Source organism: Marmota monax, unplaced genomic scaffold, assembly GCF_021218885.2.
Source record: "Marmota monax isolate L192 unplaced genomic scaffold, Marmota_monax_Labrador192_F-V1.1 WCK01_AAM20220418_F8-fsc00037, whole genome shotgun sequence".
NCBI classification, from domain to species: domain Eukaryota; kingdom Metazoa; phylum Chordata; class Mammalia; order Rodentia; family Sciuridae; genus Marmota; species Marmota monax.
Window position 1 is genome coordinate 11,804,543 of NW_026693245.1, and position 20,750 is coordinate 11,825,292.

The 20,750-nt window shown below is 36.6% G+C and overlaps 1 protein-coding gene across 2 annotated transcripts in view; it reads left to right on the forward strand.

Annotated features, from left to right (window-relative positions):
* The window catches only part of Rab3c (RAB3C, member RAS oncogene family), a 267,333-nt gene that overhangs the window by 138,808 nt on the left and 107,775 nt on the right, over positions 1–20,750 (forward strand). For both annotated transcript variants that reach the window (XM_046456363.2, XM_058583132.1), the window contains exon 3: positions 2,953–3,071. In XM_046456363.2, coding sequence (XP_046312319.1) covers positions 2,953–3,071 — 119 coding nt within the window. The remainder of the gene's footprint in view (positions 1–2,952; positions 3,072–20,750) is intronic.

Sequence of the window (20,750 nt, forward strand, 5' to 3'; positions counted from 1 at the left end):
AAAGCTGTTCCCTTATTTAGCCCTCCCCACCTTTTTTAAATTTTGATGTAATAGCTGACCAACCCTGTGGTTTCTAGCAGCTTCCCATAACATTTCAATCACAATATAATGGAGCCTTGATTTCTTTCTGCTTTCTCAAAGATTAAACACACCCACAATGTGATATTGATACATTTTGTAACATTAGAAGAAGTTTCTTTACTGTCACAATAAAGTCAACATCTTATGAAAAGGGGACACCCTGGAAAAGGTCAGGAAGAAAGCAAGCAAGCCAGTTTTCCAACACAATATTATTCAGTGTCTGTGTTTGAAAACATGCTTGACAGGAAGGGTCTAGGTCACCTTTAGCAGTGTCTGCAGTGCATTAGCTGTGTCCTTTATTGATAAATCAGTGGAAAGCTGTTTGTGTAGAGAAGGCAGTAGGCATGGAGACTGTGCCCCTGTTACTCAGTCAATGACCAGAAGATATTCGACCAAGAGGAAAGCCATTTAAAGTTACTTCACAGGAGGTGAAATTAGAAAAAAAAAATTACAAAAATAAGAAGATTATATTTATAGATAATATGTTCTGGAAAATAGTAAGCCAAGCCAAATGTGGGGAAATTTTTAAGTAGACTGACTGGTTTATAAGGGATTCTGCTCCCTAGAAAAGAAAAACATTGAAAAATCTCTTGATTATACCTGGTTTTTTGAAATGCAGCCTTTGGGAATTTGGTTTTGGTATTTTATCCACATTCTCTTTTTCAGTAAAGTAAATATGCTGTTAACCAGATTAAATTTAATGAATACAAATATCCAGATAATCATGACTGAAAACATCCAGATAAGCTTAATATCAGCTTCTTTCTGCCTTGTGTTTGGCCCAATTATTCCAAATGGAGTATGTCATCTCTACCATCTGTATTTTCATCTTTATTATTTGTAAAACAGTAAGCAAAGTACAATAAAATATTCAAATAATTGCCAGGTAATTTCTATTGTATTGGAATGTAATTTGGATGCATTTCATTTCTACTATTATGGTAGATACAGGACTATCACCACAGCTTATTATCATGGGGCCATGGGCTTTATTTTAATGAATTCTATTTACTAATTACCATTTATGTGACTGTTCATAAATAATTTTTACATTAGAATATTTAATATTTCTCCTTGGATTCTGACACCACTTTACATATTAAAGATCTTAACCTTTGCTGTCTCTGAAATAATACAAACCTATTTCTCAATTTATCATTTGATTTACTGTCACCTCAATTTTATAATGTTATGCATTTTCAAATGTTATAACATTTTTTATATTCAAGAATTTTTAAGTACTGAAATCTATCTTTTCTTTTTATGTTCTGCCATTGGAAGTATGTTCCAAAAGATCTTCCCCACTAATTTTGCTTTGTTTCTGCTATTTTGGTAGAGTGATTTGTTCTCATCCTACTTTTGAAACCTTGTTTTTCTTTAATACTGTGTAACAAAAATCTTAACATTAGCCCAGACTTATTCTTGTTCCAAGAGTAGAATATAATTATTGTTGGCTTCATGGAAATCTACACTGATGGCTAATTTTGAGTCCCATTTCATACCCCATATTCTCTATAATCATTCACTGGTCCTCAACATCCTTGATCATCTTTTTCTAAACTTACAGAGTCTAATAGGATATGTCACACATGTGAGAAGTAGTGAATGGTTATGCGTTTTGCCCTTTTGCCATGGTGGGTTGGAAGCAGCCAAGCAGGAGGGTGACTGTGGGGAAGCAGCCCCATATCCAACGTGAGCAGCTACCAATAATGACTCTATTAGACTTACTTCATTCTGATGGTAAATATTAGCTCTCCCTTCAAGGCCTGTTAGATCTTAGAGGGAGCTGGAATCCGCTTTGCATACAGAAGAGACTTCTTGGGAATAAGGGGAGAAAGAGGATACAGGCTGACATCAGAAAGAAAGATAACATTTTGTCCAAAATGGTAAACACCTAGAGAACAAGGAAAGAGAAGTTAGACCTGAGTCTCCAGGGGAAGTGACAAAGGGGAAAACCAAAGAGCATTCAGATTCTGAATGATATCTCAGATTCTGAGAGAATAAAGAGGCGAGAGTTGATTGAATTGAGGAGACATTTCTTCAGCTACAGTATATGTGATATATAACGGCCATTTTCATAACATGTCTGCCTCTGATTCCAAGATATAAATGTTACAACTCTCTTGTCGGCATGCAACCCCTGTATGTGCAAGCTGCTCTCTTTTATCTTGGGTTAGCCAGCCTCCCCACATCTCAGGAATGACAGCCAGTACTTGCCATTTATTAACCACTGTTTGTGTAGGAACCACTATACATGAATTAGTTCCTGTAACCTTGACTTGCGTTCTAAAACTTAGAGAGGTTCAGTTTATAGAGGTTCAGAAACTTGATCATGTTTCCTTAGCTATCTAATGCAAGTGCAGGAACTCAAACTCAGCTGTCTGACTCAAAATCCACTCACAGCATGTATTTTTATTCTCATTTTATTGTTGAATAATGTCAGCACAGATATTTTTATAAATTTCCTTTTTTTCTGAACAGTGGCTTGCATTAGTGTACAGACAATAAACAACATAGGAAGGATCTAATATATTCCTCTGGTTTTAAACTAAAGATCCACAAATTTTAGACATGTATAGTTTCCATTTTTATTTCCTATAGTTAGATACTGCTTAATGGAAATGAACATATGAAGTAGACACCTTGAGCTACATCTTTCCCCAAAAAAGAATTTTTCAGAGTATTGCCTAGTTGTCATGAAAATCTTAAGGAAAAACAAGACTGTAAAAACAGTTTTACATTGTATATACATTTCTGATTCTCTGTTATGATGGTTTGTGAAACTATTAATCATTTCCAAAAACTATCTTGCCTTATTTCTGAGACATTCTCATTGTTTCTTTTTTTTTTTCTTCTTTTTTTTTTTTTTAGGATACAGCTGGCCAGGAAAGATACAGGACTATCACCACAGCTTATTATCGTGGGGCCATGGGCTTTATTTTAATGTATGACATCACAAATGAAGAGTCCTTCAATGCAGTGCAAGATTGGTAAGTTAGAGCAAATATTGCCATTACTAATAAGAGTGGTTTACCATTCAGTTCTCTCTTCCTGCCCAAAGCAATGACCACACTGCAATGCAATAAGTGTGTTTATTATACACTGCAATCCCAATGTGCTTTATAAGACAGAGAAATGATGGTTGTGCTCAGAACCATTATCAAGAGATTGGTAAGAAGTCATTTTAGTGATTTTTCTTCCTTTTTGTTCATTTCAGGGCTTCACACCCTGTCATACATATTTCTGTGGAGACTAGTGCAGTGCTTTTGTTTTAAAAAATAAGTAATGGCTTGGAAATTTGCAGTTAGAAAATAGGGATCTATAAACAGTGGCCCTCAGGCCAAATCTGGCTCACCATTAGCTCTGTAAATAAAGTTTTATTGAAACACAGCCAGGCTCATTTGTTTATTGTCTATGATGCAACAGCAGAGTGAAGTAGCTGCAACAGAAATCATATGGCATGTGAAGCCTACAGCACTTTCTATCTGGCCATTTACAGAAAAAGTTTGCCAACTTGTTGTCTAGAAGATTTTTAATTAGGTTATTCATACTGAAAAGTTTCAAAGGACCGAGGTAAAGGGAAAGGCAAAATCTAAACCTTCTCTGATTCATGGATGTGTCTAGCCTGATAATACTCTGTCCTCAGTGAATGTGATTTACCGTGGGGGTTTCTAAAACAGCTACAAATTCCTTTACCCTGTCCCAGCAGCCCCTCAGGAGGGGACAGAGTAGCCAAGGAGAATGAATGATATTTAATTCCTGCATCATAGATGAAAAGGGCTGTTTTTCTCTGGAAAGAGCCAGAGTCTAACTCAGGCTTTGTGTGCTACTAGATGGGAAAATGGAGCTCTCACTGGTTATGACCAGGACTGAGGAAACTGACTCTACATTTTGACTGTAAATAGTCACAGTTCATCTTATGTAAGGGGCATTAGATGGGCAATGAACAAGCAAAACAAACAGTTTTCCTGCTTTGTAGTTGTTTTTGTTTTCTCTGATGATATTATCTAAAATGATTTTTTTGTACATACTTATCAGCTCAGTAGGGTCAGATGTTATTACAAACTTCAATTTGCTTTAGGTTATTTATTTTAAATGCTAATTTTTCATCTGAGAAGGCACATCTTTCTTATTTATACATACACTTTCACAATTAAAATGTGTGGAATAATACCACTGACAATAAAAAATTAAAAAAAAGAATTGCAGTTATAAATTGAAAAAAAAACAAGATTAGGATCTATATGAAAAATAATTATATTGCACTGGGGGACATGTAAGAACACTTAAAGTTCTTTATTGTAGACTGAATATTGTAAAAATGTTAGTTCTCCTCAAATTAATGCAGGAATTCAAGACAATTCCAATTCCAAACCAGCACATTTGGTACAAAATGGAATGAAATAGAAATTTTAAAGATATACACAAATCTACATGGGAATTTAGTTTCTGATTAAAGTAATATTCAAATTAGTGCCAGAAAGGATTGTTCACTGAATGGTGTTATGGTATCTAGGTAATTGCTGTGCAAAACTGGGACACATGTATGTCATGCCAAATGGCAGTTTTAACCATGAGAGTCTCACTGCTGGAAGTTGTTGAGACCCCATGCTCTCAGGCAGGAGATGTTCACGAATGAAGTTTCAGATTTCAAGGTTCCAAACTCTGTTTGCACCCATAGTTTTTCTTGCCCTATTATTTCAATGAATGTTATTTGACCATATATGGAAGGAGACATTGATCTCATTAAAACCAAAGGGCAATAACATCAGGAGACATGCCACTAATAACCTTGACTCTAGCATCAGAGGAAATATGGAAGTGCTCAGCCTCCTCCTGCCTCCACATGCCTTGCCCTCTGCAATCCAACAATCCAACTTTACCGTGCATCCTTGCTCTTACCTCCTCACATGCCAGCAGTCCAACCTTCCCCATCTCAGTCTTCTTACACCTCACATTCTCTATTTAACCCTATTTTACTCCCCTTTTCCTTTTGAAGCTCTGTTCCCTATCTTTTGAAAGATACATTTTCTAGATTATTCTTGTCTCTCTGTGACCATTCCTCTTTCTTCTTCCAGATTGCACCTCTTCTTCTCTTCAGCTGAGAATAAATGAGTCCCCATAAGTTTCTTCATGCGTGTGTTCTCTGTGTCCTTGACCGACTTATCCATTCTTACAACTTCCTTCATTCATCACATGTTTGGTGGTTCCCAAATATAAATTTCTGGCCTCAGTCCATGTGATAACTGCTGTGCTGCATTTCCAGTTACCCAAAATATTTCTCCACGTGGACATCCTGCCAGTGCTCAAAATCATTATCTTCACCTGAAACCGCTCACTTTCCTGACATCATTATTTATGTTCATTACAACCAAGTATTTCATACTCAGGGTTTACCATGAATCTAGCTCTAACTTTCAATCATCTCAGTCTAGGGTCAGGTCATGCATGCTGAATTTTTTCTTATTTCATTTTTGAACCTACTCCTGCCTTTCCATTTTTTTTTTTTTTGACTATCCTTGTTCAATGTCTTACTTTCTTTTGCTTCTCATCTCATTAGAACCTTCTAACTGACCTTTCTTGCTTTAGATTTTTTTTTTTGTCCCAATCCATTCTATCCCACTTCTGGTGTAAGATTATTTCAAAATAACACAATCCTAAAGATCATGGAAGACCCCTATCCAAAAGTCACGACTCAACTTGCCTCCTAAAGTAATTAAAAATTTCCCTGCCCCATTTCAGATATACCACATCATGATGCCACTATATACGCATAACTTTCTTTCTCACTATTTCAGAGGCAAAGGGAAACATTCATTGTTTCTGGAACCCAGCCCATACTTTCCAGTTTTTATACTTTTTTCTTTTATGCCACCCTTGGCTTTGCATATATTTTTCTGCAAACTTGTACTCCACTTATCCCCAGATGAAAAGATTTTTCTAAAGTCAACAAAGCCCATCATATAAGCCTGCATTTACCTACTCATTTTTTTTTCATCCACAGTTGTCTGATCATTAGTTTATTAGTTTTTTAAAAAAATTTGTTCAGCAAACATTTATTGAGCACCTATTCTTTGAGAGCCAGTCTGCTAGACATCATGTTTAGAAGCTATGCCAACATTTGCTATCTCAGTTAGTGGATCTACCATCATCCCATTATCTAACATAGAAATTTGAGTCAAGTCTGATTTCTCCCTTTCACCCATCCCCTTTCACTAACCACAAGATCCTATCACTTTGGCTTTTTCAGTGCCTCTCGAATCTATTCCTCTCCTTTCTTCCTAGTGCCACTGTCCTAATCCAGACTGTCACATAGGAACTTTTCTTTTTTAAAAATATTTTGGGTACATTTTAATTATACATAATAGTAGGATTCATTGTGATATATTTGTACATTCACATGACATAATTTGATCAATTTCATTCCCCATTGCCTTTGCTTTCCGTCCTTTACTCTACTGGTCTCATTTTTTATTTTGAGACAGGGACTTGTGAAGTTGCCCAGGCTGGCATGAAACTTGCAATCCTCTGCCTCAGCCTCCAAAGTAGCTGGGAAAGTCAGATACCACTGTGCCTGGCACATTTAGGAACTTTCTATCTTGTCTCCTCCTTTCCTTTTATTTTAAGAATAAATTTAGTAATGTCCTGTCAGTGCTTATGGGAGCATATGTGAATCACTATACCCAGACTCCACGCTAACCTACTAAGCCACATTTCCCATGGCAAATATGGGTATATTTTCAAAGCTTCACAAGTGACTCTGAAACTCATTTCTGACCAAGACCATTGGTTTAGAATGAGATACAAACTGTCCATGACGGATAATGTACTTCCACATAGCTATTTCATTGGCATCATTTCCTACCACTCCCTGCCATTGGATCTTGGTTTCAGCCAGATAGACTTTTCCTTCTTAGTTTATTTACCAAAATAAAAAATGAAAAAAAAAGAGGACATATATTGAAGAAGAAACCTTGTTTCTTCCTTCCTCTTCCTGGAATATCTTCTTGTTACCATTTCAAATTTCTCTTCACCTAGTAAACTCAGCTCAAATTGGTGAAACCTTAAGGACCACTTAACTCCATAGCACTTTTATGGAATTTTAAAGTACGTGGCCACCTCTTTTGCTACATCCATCTTTGTTCACAATGTCCACATCCTTATCTCTGTGTCCATGCTAAGCTAGCACCTTCTGCAGACCAATAAAGAACCTAGTAGATGCCATTGTTTCTTGATTACAATTTGTCTTGTGTATTGGATTTTAAGTTCATTAATCTTTTCTCCCCATATTGAATACAGTACAATACAATATATCAATATATGTGCTCTTTTTTTCATTTTTTATTTTGGTAAAATACTCATAACATAAAGTTTACTGTCTTAACCATTTGGTGTGTCTAATTGAGTGGTATTAAATACATTCATACAATATAGCCATCACTACTGTCCAACTCCAAAACCCTTTTTATCTTGCAAAGCTGATATATATATATATATATATATATATATATATATTATATATAATATATATAGCATATTAATAGTACCCATTAATAGTATATTAATAGTAGCCACTAAACAGTAACTTCACATTCCCTTCTCCCCCTCGCTCCTGATTCTGTTTTCTGTCTCTATGATTTTGACTCATAAAAGTAGAATCATACAGTATTTTTCTTTTTGTGACTGGCTTATTTCAGTTCTTTCATGGTCCTTAAGGTTTCACCAATTTTGTAGCATATGTCAGACTTTCTTTCCCTTTTAAGAATGAAGAATGTTCTAGAGTATGTATATACTATATTAATGAATATATATATATATATATATATATATATATATATATAAAATACATTCATACTATACAGCCATCACTACCGTCCAACTCCAAAACCCTTTTTATCTTGCAAAGCTGATATATATATATATATATATATATATATATATATATAGCATATTAATAATATATTGATATATTAATATTACCCATTAATAGTATATTAATAGTAGCCACTAAACTATATATACATACATATTATATATAATATATATATATACACACTATATTTTCAAAGAATATACAAGGAACTATAGAGAATTTCATTCTTACCTAATTTCACAAAAGAAAATATGGAAATTAGTTCAGACTGACATAGTTAGGAATTCAGAGTTCTATTCTTCCTCTCAACAGAAGATTTAAGTTTGTTTGTATTGCTGCTATGACACTAATTATATTCATCTTTTGCTTTTCCTGAGTATATACTCGAGTTAAGCCCCTATTAAACTATAAACTACTTGTAGGGAAAGACATTCTTACTTGTTGTATTCCCTAATAAACATAATAACTAGCACAAAAATTGATATTTTAAAAATTATTGTAAATTAAAGACAAATTATTAAAAAAACCCCACAATTCATCAAGAACCTTGGGACATGTTTAAGGAATAAGAACAGACTTATATAGTTTAATAAAATACAGTGGGGGAAACATCCAATGCGGCAACTTGAACTTGCTTTATCTGATGGTATTATTGAGAGGTTGGGGCAGGAGTGTGGGGGTTGCTAATATTCAGGGGTGTCCTCTATAACAGGACTAAGGTATTCGCAGACAAATAAGAACAAAGGGGCACATTCTTTAAATTACTGGTCTCCAAGTGCTGATTTTTACGGTTGAAAAAAAATGCAGAAAAATATATATAGCAAAAAGAAAAAAAATTAAATACAGCTGATTTGCATCTGATTTTTCAGGTACTCTTCCTAAAAAAATAAATAAATAAAAATGCACTTCAGTGATACACAAGTAAAAAGAAAACATGTTTGTTACTTCAACAAAATCTTTAAACTATCTAACTACAGGGAGAATTAGATAGTGTTACATTTCTTAAAATTTTATTACACAAAAGCCCTGTTCTGTTTAGGAGAAGACAATTAGAGAGATTTTGAGAGAATACCAGCAGCTAACAGATTGTTTGGGGAAAAAAAAATGGAGCTTCTTTATTTTTGAAGATACATTTGACTACGCTTTGAAGTTTCCAAAGTGATTTATTTGTCTTTAATTTGGTCAGAGTCCCTAGTTGTGTAAAATTAATACAAAATTAAGCTCAATGTGAACTAATCCATAAATTTATCCAGAATCTATGGAGTTTCAAAAAAGAATGAGAGAAACTAAACACAAAAGATGGGTTTAACAACATGGTTAATGGAACAAGAGTAAAAAGTAACTCCCCAGAATCAGGAATGAATCCTCATTTAGCCATGTTCCCTAGGAACAGGAGGAAAAAGCTTATGTACTGATACTTTATTGGGAAGTACAGTGCCGGGAAGCAAAAGGTACCTGGGTGGCCATTCATACTGGAAACTGCACCCAGGCTTATGGTGCTCTTCAGATTTTCCCATATGCTGATCTGCCAGATCTCCATTTTCTCCAGGGGAGAAGACTGCAGGGAGTTTTAGAGGCAAGAGTAGCAATCTGATGGCTATCTGGTCTTGGGAGAAACAGAGGATACCCCTTTTGTGAGAACCAAGCCAAGCATTCTCTGCTTGGAATCTTCTGGTAGGATTTATTAAAGAAATAAATTAATGAATTATTCATTAGAGAAACCAGTCCTGAATAGGTTATATAGTTACAAAAAACAAAAATGACATCACCATTGAAAATCCCCCCACTCTGAAGATTCCCCCCCCACCCAGAGGACCTGTGGCCAGAGAGTTTACAGGGTCTCAGTAGGAACATGATCTAATATATGGAATTTGGATAAGTTGTCTGGGTTTTTTCTAAAAGTGCAGCACTGTGACTCAAAATGTCTACACACGTTGCAGTGCATTTTAATTTTATTTAAAAATCTTCCCCATCCATGAGTTGAACATCCTTTTGTTCTAAACACAGCAGGGCCACAGGCTGCTGTGTTTCTTGTTGGAGAATGTTATTGGCTTATCCGCCGCCCCTCCTCCTTATTTATTTACATTCTGCTTTTTATGACACAGTGAAGAACTATAAATATCAGGTTTTTTTGTTTTTTTTTTTTTTTTTTTTAGGCAGAAAATCTGGTGAGCAGATTGATATCCACCAGACTGAGGATAAAAGTCTAACACTATCTTCCCACTAATTTTAAATAATTCATTTCTATGACATCCAGGGTACCATTGCAGATGTGCTGGAACCAGAATGAAATTTCACCTTCAAACATTCTCTTCCTCAGCTGTTTCTCTTTCCTTTCCCCTCCAAAAATGTATAGAACCCTTAATCTCACTTTAAACAGGAAAGAATTTTGACCTGATAGTAACTAAGATATGAGGAGCAGTTGCTAAGCTTGTCAGGGTTCGTCATCTCCTCCAAGGCTCCTACCAACTTTTAAATCAGTTTTGTCACAGCTCAGAGGGGAAGTGGTGTGATTAGGTAGGATGTCAGAACCCAGAATCTCACCACCACCCACCCGGGATCTCGGTTTCTTGTCTTTCCCTGGATGTTGAAGTCATCAGTGTTTCTTATTGTGGGTCTGACCCAGCCATCAAATATTTTTCCTATGCAGGTGACTCAACTTAAACCCGTGTTTTATTTAGAAGCTAGATAGACCCTATTTCACAGTTCCTTCAAAAACAAAACACCCTGTTTCCTCTGTTGTCTCTTCCATATTAATAAATAATAGCACCCAAAACTTTGGAGATTATCTTCACTCCTCATTTTCTTGAACCCCACATCCAGGATTCCCCAAAATACTGTCATATCTTAGATCTAATATAAAAAATATACAGCCTAGTGTCTTTATTCATGGCAGTTATGACCTATTAAGTCACTGTAGACACTGAGTTAGTGAATACCAAGCCATGTTCCTTAATGTAACACAAGCCTCTGGTCCCACATTTTGCTGATTATTACATAACCATGTTTTGTATGTGTTTCTGCTAAAAGACACTTTATTTAACACAATGCTGATTTGTTAACATTGAACTCATGACAAAAGTGCTATGGCTCATACCTAGAGGAAGCTTATCCTATACACTTATTTCATCCATGAGACACATCACAGCCACCTTGTACGCAGAAGACCAACTAGCACTTATCACTGTGCTTAGGGCCCATTTTACATAGTGCCAACAAACAAAAAAGCACAGAAAATGTGAAAAGTATAGCACTAAACAGACTGTAAAAAGGGTACCTGTTTGTGGTATGAAATCTGAAACCGGAAGACAGGTGGCCCTGTTCAGTCTCAGCCAGGAACATGCACAGTGACTCAGGTATTTCACTACATTGAGCACATCTGTAGCTATCTCAGAAAGTACCATGAGTATTGGCTTTGAGGTTATAAATGCATTTTAGCAAACAGCTGAAGTTACAAATATAGACTCCACAAGTATTGAGGCCCAACTGTGTTTTCGGAATCCTACTGCTTACCACCATTCCCACTGTGTATGATTTTGCTAGAGCTGTTGTAACACAGTACCACAAAGTGGGCAGCTTAAATAATAAAAATGTATTGTCTCGCAGTTCTAAAAGCTAGAAATCCTGTATCAGTGTCCACAAAACTGATTCTTTCCCAGCTGTGAGAAGAAGAATTTGTCCCATACCTGCCTTGTAGCTTCCGGTGGTCTCAGGCAATCTTTGGCCTGCAGGTGGCGTTCTTCCTTTGTCTACATGTTGTCTCTCTCTCCCCTGTCCAAATTTTTGCTTTTTGTAAAGACAAGGTCATGTTGGACTGGGGCCACCCTAATGACTTCCATCTCAACTTCATCATCCACAAAGATCCTATCTCCAAATAAAGTCACATTTCTAGGTCCCAGGGATTAGAGCTTCATCATGTTGCTGTTGCTGCTATTGGTTTTGCAGTGAAGTGTGAGAAACAATTCAACCCACAATATCTTGCTGTCACCTGCTTATGTGTCCATCATCTCTTTTCTGGATTACTGATATAGCCTAATTGGACTCCTGGCTTCCACCACTGCTCCTGTTCCCAAAATATGGACAGGATTGCAATCAGACTAAGCTTTTTGAACTATAAATCAGATTGTATCACCCCTACGATCTAAAAGTTCACAGCATCTCATCTCTCCTATACTAAAGGCAAAGCCCTTACAATACCATATAGGAACCCATGTGATTTATCCACTGCTTTTTACACATTTACCTCCAGCTACTCTCCCTCTCTGCACTCTCCTCTAATCATACCTGCTTTTTTGATATTTCTAGAACATAGAAGACATGCCTTTATCTCAGATCATTACATTTGTTTCTTCATTGCCTAGAAGTCTTTCCTCTGGTTGCCATGTGACCTCCTCACCTTCTTTAGGTCTTCTCTGTAATGTCAACTTCTCAGGGAGGCCTTCTGCATATTGAAGACCCTATTTCATACTGTACTCCCTATCCACTCCCTCTGCTTTATGCTTTTACCTTAGAATTAATCATCTTCTGACATGTTTATAATTTACTTCTTATCATGTTTACTGGCTGTCTTCTCAACAAGAATGCAAGCTACATTGGACAGGGATTTTTGTCCCTTTTATTCAGTATGATATCTGATGGGTCTATAATAGTTCCTGGCATGTACAAGATGTTCAATAAATATTTGTCAAATGAATGAATGTATGAGTCACAGAAAGAGAAGTACATAAGACTGGGTCTTATTCACTTTGGGTCTTCATAGTTTAGTACATGTCTAGGTACATATCCCTTGTATGTTTTCAACAAAAAATTGATGACTAATGGCTGAAATAATGTCAGAGCATTATGAAGAAAGCATGTCAGTGATCTCAATTCAAATCACATAAGGCAACACTGCCTATTTTGTGTGTGGGTGAGAGGATACTGGAGATTTAACTCAGGGTGGTCTACCCCTAATCTACATCCCAGGTCCTTTATTTATTTATTTGCTTATTTATTTATTTATTCTAATTTGTTATATATGACAGCAGAATGCAATTTGATTCATATTATACACATAGAGCACAATTTTTCATGTCTCTGATTGTACACAAAGTATAGTCACACCATTGTGTCTTCATATATGCACTTAGGGTAATGATGTTTATATCATTCCACCATGTTTCCTACCCCATACCACTCCCCTTTGCCCTATATAAAGTTTGTCTATTCCTCTCATGCTCCCCACCCTATCCCCATCCCCATTATGAATCAGCATCCTTATATCAGAGAAAACATTTGGCATTTGTTTTGGGGAGATTGTCTTGTTTCACTTAGCCCTATATTCTCTAGCTCCATCCATTTACCTTCAAATGCCATGATTTTATTCTCTTTTAATGCTGAGTAATATTCCATTGTGTATATATACCACAGTTTCTTTATCCATTCATCTACTGAAGGGCATCTAGGTTGGTTTCACAATTGAACTATTGTGAATTGTGCTGCTATAAACATTGATGTGGCTGCATCCCTGTAGTATGCTGATTTTGTGTCCTTTGGGTATATGCCAAGGAGTGGGATAGCTGGGTCAAATGGTTTCATTCCCAGTTTTCCAAGGAATCTCCATATTGTTTTCCAGATTGGTTGCACCAATTTGCAGTCCCACCAGCATTGTATGAGTGCACATTTTTCCCCACATCCTTGCCAAAACTTATTGTTGTTTATAATCTTAATAGCTGCCATTCTGACTGGAGTGACATGAAATCTTAGAGTAATTTTGATTTGCATTTCTTTAATGGCTAGAGATGTTGAACACTTTTTCATGTATTTGTTCATTGATTGCATATCGTCTTCTGAGAAGTATCTGTTCAGTTCCTTGGCTAATTTATTGATTGGGTTATTTGTTTTTCTGGTGTTAAGATTTTTGAGTTCTTTATCCGAGAGATTAGTGCTCTATCTGATGTGCCTGTGGTTAAAAATTTTCTCCCATTCTTTAGGCTCCCTATTCACCTCATTCACCTCACTGATTGTTAATTTTGCTGCAAAGAAGCTTTTGAGTTTGAATCCATCCTATTTATTGATTCTTGATTTTAATTCTTGTGCTATAGGAGTCATGTTAAGGAAGTTAGGGCCTTATCCGACATGGAGATTTGGGCCTACTTTTTCTTCTAATAGGCACAGGGTCTTTGGTTTAGTTCTTAGGTCCTTGATCCACTATTTTTTAAAAATATTTTTTAGTTATTTATGAACCTTTATTTTATTTATTTGTATGTGGTGCTGAAAATTGAACCCAGTGTCTCATGCATGCTAGGCAAGTGTTCTACCACTGAGTCACAACCCCAGCCTTTGAGTTGAGTTTTTTATGATCCACTTTGAATTGAGTTTTTTACATGGTGAAAAATAGGGGCTTAATTTCATTTTGCTGCATATGGATTTCCTGTTTAGGAAATTAAAAACAACAATGAAAATCAGCAGAGAGAGGTATTACACTAAAGGAAAAACTAATCAAAGGAGAAACCAAGTTAAGTTAAATGCCAAAAATAAACAAAAATGGCTGAGAATACAAATCATGTCTCAGTAATAACCCTGAATTTTAATGACCTAAACTCAGCAATCAAAAGACAGACTGGCAGATTGGATTTTAAAAAAAAAAAAAAAGACCCAACAATATGCTGCCTCCAAGAGGCTCATCTCAGGAAAAGACATCCACAGACTGAATGTGAAATGTTGGGAAAAGACATACCTGGCACCTTGTATTTTTTATTTTGAGAGGATCTCACTAAACTTTCCAGGCTGACCTTGAACTTGAGATCCTTCTGCCTCAGCTTTTCGGGTAGCTGGAATTACTGACTTATACCATTGCACCTGACAGCACTGACAAATTTACCAAAACTTTGAATATAATGAGACTCCACCCTTTCCCAGAAAGGGGGACAGGATATATAAGTAGGATTGGTAAAGAGAAACCAAAATATGTCTTATTTTTCAGATTGCGCAGTGTGGCTGATTAGTGATTATAGCACATTTTATCCCTAAAATAGTTTGGCTTTATTTGTCTTGAGGGGAGTGTATGGGTGGAATGTGTTAGTACAAAGTAAAGTGCAGCACTTAGAAAGAGCCAGAAATGTCATCTAACATAATGGGAAGTATCTGCTCATCCCTATGGCCTTTGTTCAAAGCTTCTCTTACTATTTCCATCCAATTGGCCAACTTTCTGCTTCTGGTTTCTGTTTTTTTGCTGTCGTTGTTGATGTTGTTTTCTACTCACTCCATTTGTTTCCTTGGATCTGACTTCTCCCAACAAATTCTTCAGGATGGCCCCTGAAATAGGAATTAACTTCATAAAGAATGCAGAAATCTAAAAAAAAAAATTAAAGATGTTTTAATTAAGCATTTAATTTACCCAATCTCTGCCCAGAGCAAAGAAGGAAACCTGGGTTTATATTATGGTCACAGAGAATTATGTTTGTGTGCATATGTATGTATGTATGTATGTGACCTAAGAAATAGCAAATGGATTAAAGTCTGAGGCTTGCATAAGCAATAAATGTGCTGATTATATATGCAGAAAGAGGTCGGGGCCTAGAGGAGACAATTATACTGTATAATTTTGGAAGTGATAATATTTCTTAAATATTGACTTTAAATACTAGAAGCTAAACTTTGGTAGTTGCAGTCTTACCCCAGTCAGGCTATACAGAAATTTAAATAAAAGACTTAGATATTTGAGTCAAAGGTATGTAAACATAGTTGCTATTTGTTTTGCTTTACTTAGACTCTGAGTTCCTTTGGTCTCTATCACAATATTTCCTCTCTTCTTTGAAATTAGTTACCTACTTTGAGGGGCAGATTTGTCTTGAAGGACAGTTATTATACCTGTCCCAGAACTTCTCAGGAAAGGAGTTGTGATAGAGTGCATTTTCTAACTCCCGATATCCAGCTTGGTTCCTGGATGGTATTGTTAATAACTGTCATTGAAAAGCAAAGCTGTGGGATTATTGATGATTTCATTTGGAAAACAGTTCTAGGCTTTAAAAATTAATGGTGATACTTGTGACCTACTTGGATCTTCTCAGTGCCTTCTGGTCCATCATGAACATACTTTCCATACAGTCTGCTTTCTGACCTCAAGAATATGTTTAATGCCACCTGCTACACAACACTGGTATTTATTTTGCATTTGCCCAATGACTAAATAAGTATGCACTCAGTCACTGCCTGAGTGAAAAGAGTGTAGAAGGACCAAGTGAAAAGAGTAAAGAAGGACCAAGTCTTCTAAATCTAAATTGACACAACCCCAATTTAATATACACCTATTCCAAATCTAGGACACTGCTAAATGTAGGGCTCTTTACTCTAGACAGAGGATTCTGGAATTCAACTTGCTCATTTATCAGTGGAGTAGACTCAATCATTCATTTTTGCAGTTTGGTTAATTACAATAATTATCTTAATTATCAGTTGTAAACCAACTCTCCTATAATACCTCTCCTTAACAATAACAAAAAAAATTAAAGAAAACTATTCAAAAGAGAAAATTAGAATAACAGCACATTAGTCATGATCAACCCAGAATATAGGTCATGTTCTGTGAAGTCTGATTCCATTAATTTTAGAAAGAATCCATGTTGAGTATTCTCACATTTCCTTTCTGCATCATCAGTTTTCAAAACAAGAATCATGGTTTTAGTAAGAGAACTTGTAAGCAGACCAGCTAATGTCACAGTCTCTATGACCTCAATCTCATGTTCTCTGCTCTCAGAATGACATGTAAACAGTTCTCACATAAACTCTGTTATTTCCTATAAACCAATTTGTACTTGTAAATATCAAATGAATTTTTAAAATAGTATTCCCTCTTGTAACATAGTGAAAACAACAACTAATGGATGGTGGAAAAGGGAAGAGCTGTTATAAGACCTGAATGCTTTCCTAGGTAATTTCAAACTTTTTGTTTAATTAAATATCCTAAGCCATTAAAATTTTTTGAGTAGTCATCCCAATGTATGGCTACTCAAAGTTAGCTATACTCAAGGTTGAGGGCAAAGCTCTTCTCACTTCAGATACAGGCCACAAGTTCGGAGCCCACCCTGATCGGCCTTCTCTTCAAGCCAGCTGACTACAAACTTGGACTTCCGCATGACGGTTTTGGGGTTCAATAATCACAGAACTCAGGAAAGTGCCACACTTATAAAATTACAGCTTTATTATAACAAATAGAAATCAGAACCAACCAAAGAGTGAGATGCAAAGGGAGGGTTCTAAACTCAAAGCTTTTGAGGGACATGTTACCTTCAGGGACATGTTATCCTCCTGGCACATTGATATGTGACACTATGCAGAATATTGACCGCCAGGGAAGTTCACCAGAGTTTGGGGTCCAAAAGTTTTATTGGGGTACTATGACATATGCAAAATTTGTTGAGTCATTGTCCACATGTTTGAACTCAATTTCCAAACCACTTCTCCTCTTTGGCTGTGTACCTAAGACCACATGACTCAAAATTCCAACTGTTTAATTATATTTTTGTTCTTTTTGACATGGCCAGCTTCCATCATGAATCATCTCATTAGCATACAATATCAGTTATTCTGGAAGGAGCCCACCATGAAAAATGAAGATGCTCCAATTGATTGGGAAATTCCTAGGGTGTAGAGTAACAGGGAGCAAAGGTCAACCAAATTTTTCATGACACATGTCCATTTTAGTTATAAGTAATAATCACATCTGCCATGGCAATTATAAATTATGAAAATGGCAAGTCAATAGAGTTTATTTAGCAATCAATAAAAAACTGGAAACTATGACTTTCTAGCACCCTTATGAAAGGCCACATTGGAGGAAACTCCCCTAAAAGTACCCCACCAAGGAGCCTGTGAGGCTGGCAGAAGTGCATACCCTCTGCGGTGTCCATAGCCCGTCTCTCTGGCCCACTAGTACTCCTGTTTGCATCTCACGTTCCCCTTGACCTTCCTTCCCACTCTTGCCCTTGTTGGTGTCCCAGATGTTTCTATTCATATCAGTGGTTTCCTTGGCATTGAAGCGAAACAGTGATAAGGCCAGTACGACAGGGTCATTTTAACACAGCCCTCATCAAAATGCCCATGCCAAAAATGTCAAAATGGCCTCTTCTTATTAGCAAATAGTAGAACAACAAATATTTTGACCCCTATTCAATCCATAACCCCATTGCTAATCAAAACCTTTCTTTCAACCTCACACCCTTTGAATTCCACAAGGCTTGATATTAAACATGACATTTTTATAAATTTTCTACATGGCATTCAAGGAGTTAAGTATTGTAGAAACTAGCTATCTCCCCTGCCCCAAACCCAGCACTTCCTAATTGCATATCAAATATTTAAGCAACTTGAAAACAGAGGCTTTGCTACAATTGAAATTATTTCCTTATCATTCCATTTTTTTATAAACTATGAATTTTAAATATGTGCATTAATATGGTAATTTATGTAAATCTTTTCCTGCATGTTTTGTATTCTGGAGATGAGTCCTTCCTGAATTGATGGAGCACAGAGGTTTAAATTCTGTGACCTTATAATATGTACTGAAAAGTATCAAATATGACTTAATTTATGTAGCTGAATAGGATAGCTTATCATAGGAAAAATTTCCTTAAGCCATGAGGAAAAGTTCTTTTCATTTTGTTAAATTCTCTTAATTTAAAACTAACAGATAGGAATCTGGGGAGGGAGGGAGGGAGAAAAGGCAGGAAGAAGAAAGTCCATGTGAGAACAGGGTGATTAGTTAAAAACTCCATTTTGAGAAGGGAAAGAGATAAAGAGCGAGTAGGCTGAGAATCCCAGGGCTGGTAAGGAGAACCCTGGAGGTTTTGGAAACCATTCCTGAGGTCCCTTGCCTCCAAGAGAGAGAAATCTAACAGACTCAGATACCATGTACCCTATGGAATTGGACAGTACTTAGCCTTTCTCAGTCTGTCTTACTTGACTAGATTAAAAATAGGGAAAGAATTCCTAACATACAAGATGGCCATGAGGAATAGAGAGAAAATGTACCATAGCACTGAAGGGCTTTTAGTTAGCCCTTAGATCTATAACATACCAGAGTCTTCAATCCAGGTTGCATGTTCAAATCACCTGGAGACCTTTTCTGGAGGCATATTTGTTCTCAGTGCTGGCTTAATCATAATCTTTGCCATTACGAAGCTAGCATTGGATATTTAAAAATCTCAAGTGATTATAATGTAAAGTCACACTGAAAAACGGGAAGTTTTCCCAAGGCAATATTTTAGTCACATATTATTGTAACTGGGACTCCTTTTGTGTATTAATAATAACTTTATGGGAAAATACAAATATACCTTATACATTTCCTAACCTTTTCTGAAGTCACAGTTTGCAGAGTGATTTCTTATTCCCCCACCTTTATAATCAGTGTATCAAAATTTGGACAGGACCTTAAGGCTGATTGTCAGTGTTCTTCAGACCCTGTGATTCAGATAGGCACATAGCACAGGCACATAGATAAGAAATTCAAACCAAAATATTTAGACCAGCAGGATTCAGGTAATGAATCCTGTGGGTCATCAGCAGAGGACCAGCGGTAGTGCCAGCTGCTTTCTGAGACAGGGGCTTGTTCTAGATTTTCTCCCATCATGAGAAACACAGGCTTGAACCCAGGGAATGAATCAAGAATTTTCCCCTGGAATGGGTAAGAGATGCAATGATGAGAAATATTTTTTTCTATCAAAGATGTATCATCAGTGCTACCTCTATAGATGTTTCCAGGCCCTGTCAGCTATCTATGAAGCCCACAATATGCTGTATATCATACCTTACACGATTCCATTCAACCAGGAATCTTATTTTTACTTTTTTAATGGAGAGGTTTTTGCATGGAGGTCACAGAAAAGGATACCAAAATGAATCATATCCTGCTCTCTTGGACTTCAGAATCTCAAAGAGAAAGTAAGACACGCAGTGCCCAAGCCATCAGGCCAGTGTTACGGAAGCAAGTCTCTTTTTATCCTGTCTTTCAGCCCTGTCTTTCTTCACTCTCCCTTCCTTATTGCCTGGGCTTTCACATCACTTTCTGATTTTCAAAACCCTCATCCTCCCAGACCTACTGTTTAGGAAGTAGATGGTGTGTAATGACCTGCTCTGGCCACACCAGACCGTGAGTTGTTACTCATAGGTAATGTGCTCCCTGTTACCTTATTTGTTCCATTAGGATGCAGTCTCCTTTCCTTTCTGCTGACCTCAGCATCTTCCCCATCTCTACAGTTCACTTCCTTGGGAATGGGGATAAGCCTGGTGAGGCCAGCCACAAGGCAGGTATTGCTTAAATACCTTCCCTTCCTGTTTGTGGTTGGGATCTGTTGCCTCTTTAGGATTCCCTTATGCTGTCCTTTATACATTTCATAATCATGTTATCTCTCTCTTTCTGCCTTATGTGATCATTGTTTACTTGTCCATTTCTTCTACTATGCTTTAAGATTCTTTTTTTTAGGGGGGATGGGTACCAGGGATTGAACTCAGGGACACTCAACCACTGACCCACATCCCCAGCCCTATTTTGTATTTTATTTAGAGACAGGGTCTCACTGAGTTGCTTAGCACCTCGCTTTTGCTGAGGCTGGCTTTGAACTCCAGATCCTCTTGCCTCAGCCTCCCAAGCTGCTAGGATTACAGGCATGGGCCAGCTTGCTGAGCTTGCTTTAAGGTTCTTGATGGATGAGTAGGAATTAGGTTCATTCCTACATTACCCAAATGTCTCAAAAAAACCTTATACATAGTAGACCCTTGATTAATATTTAATTGATAAAAATGAATGAAGGAGAAA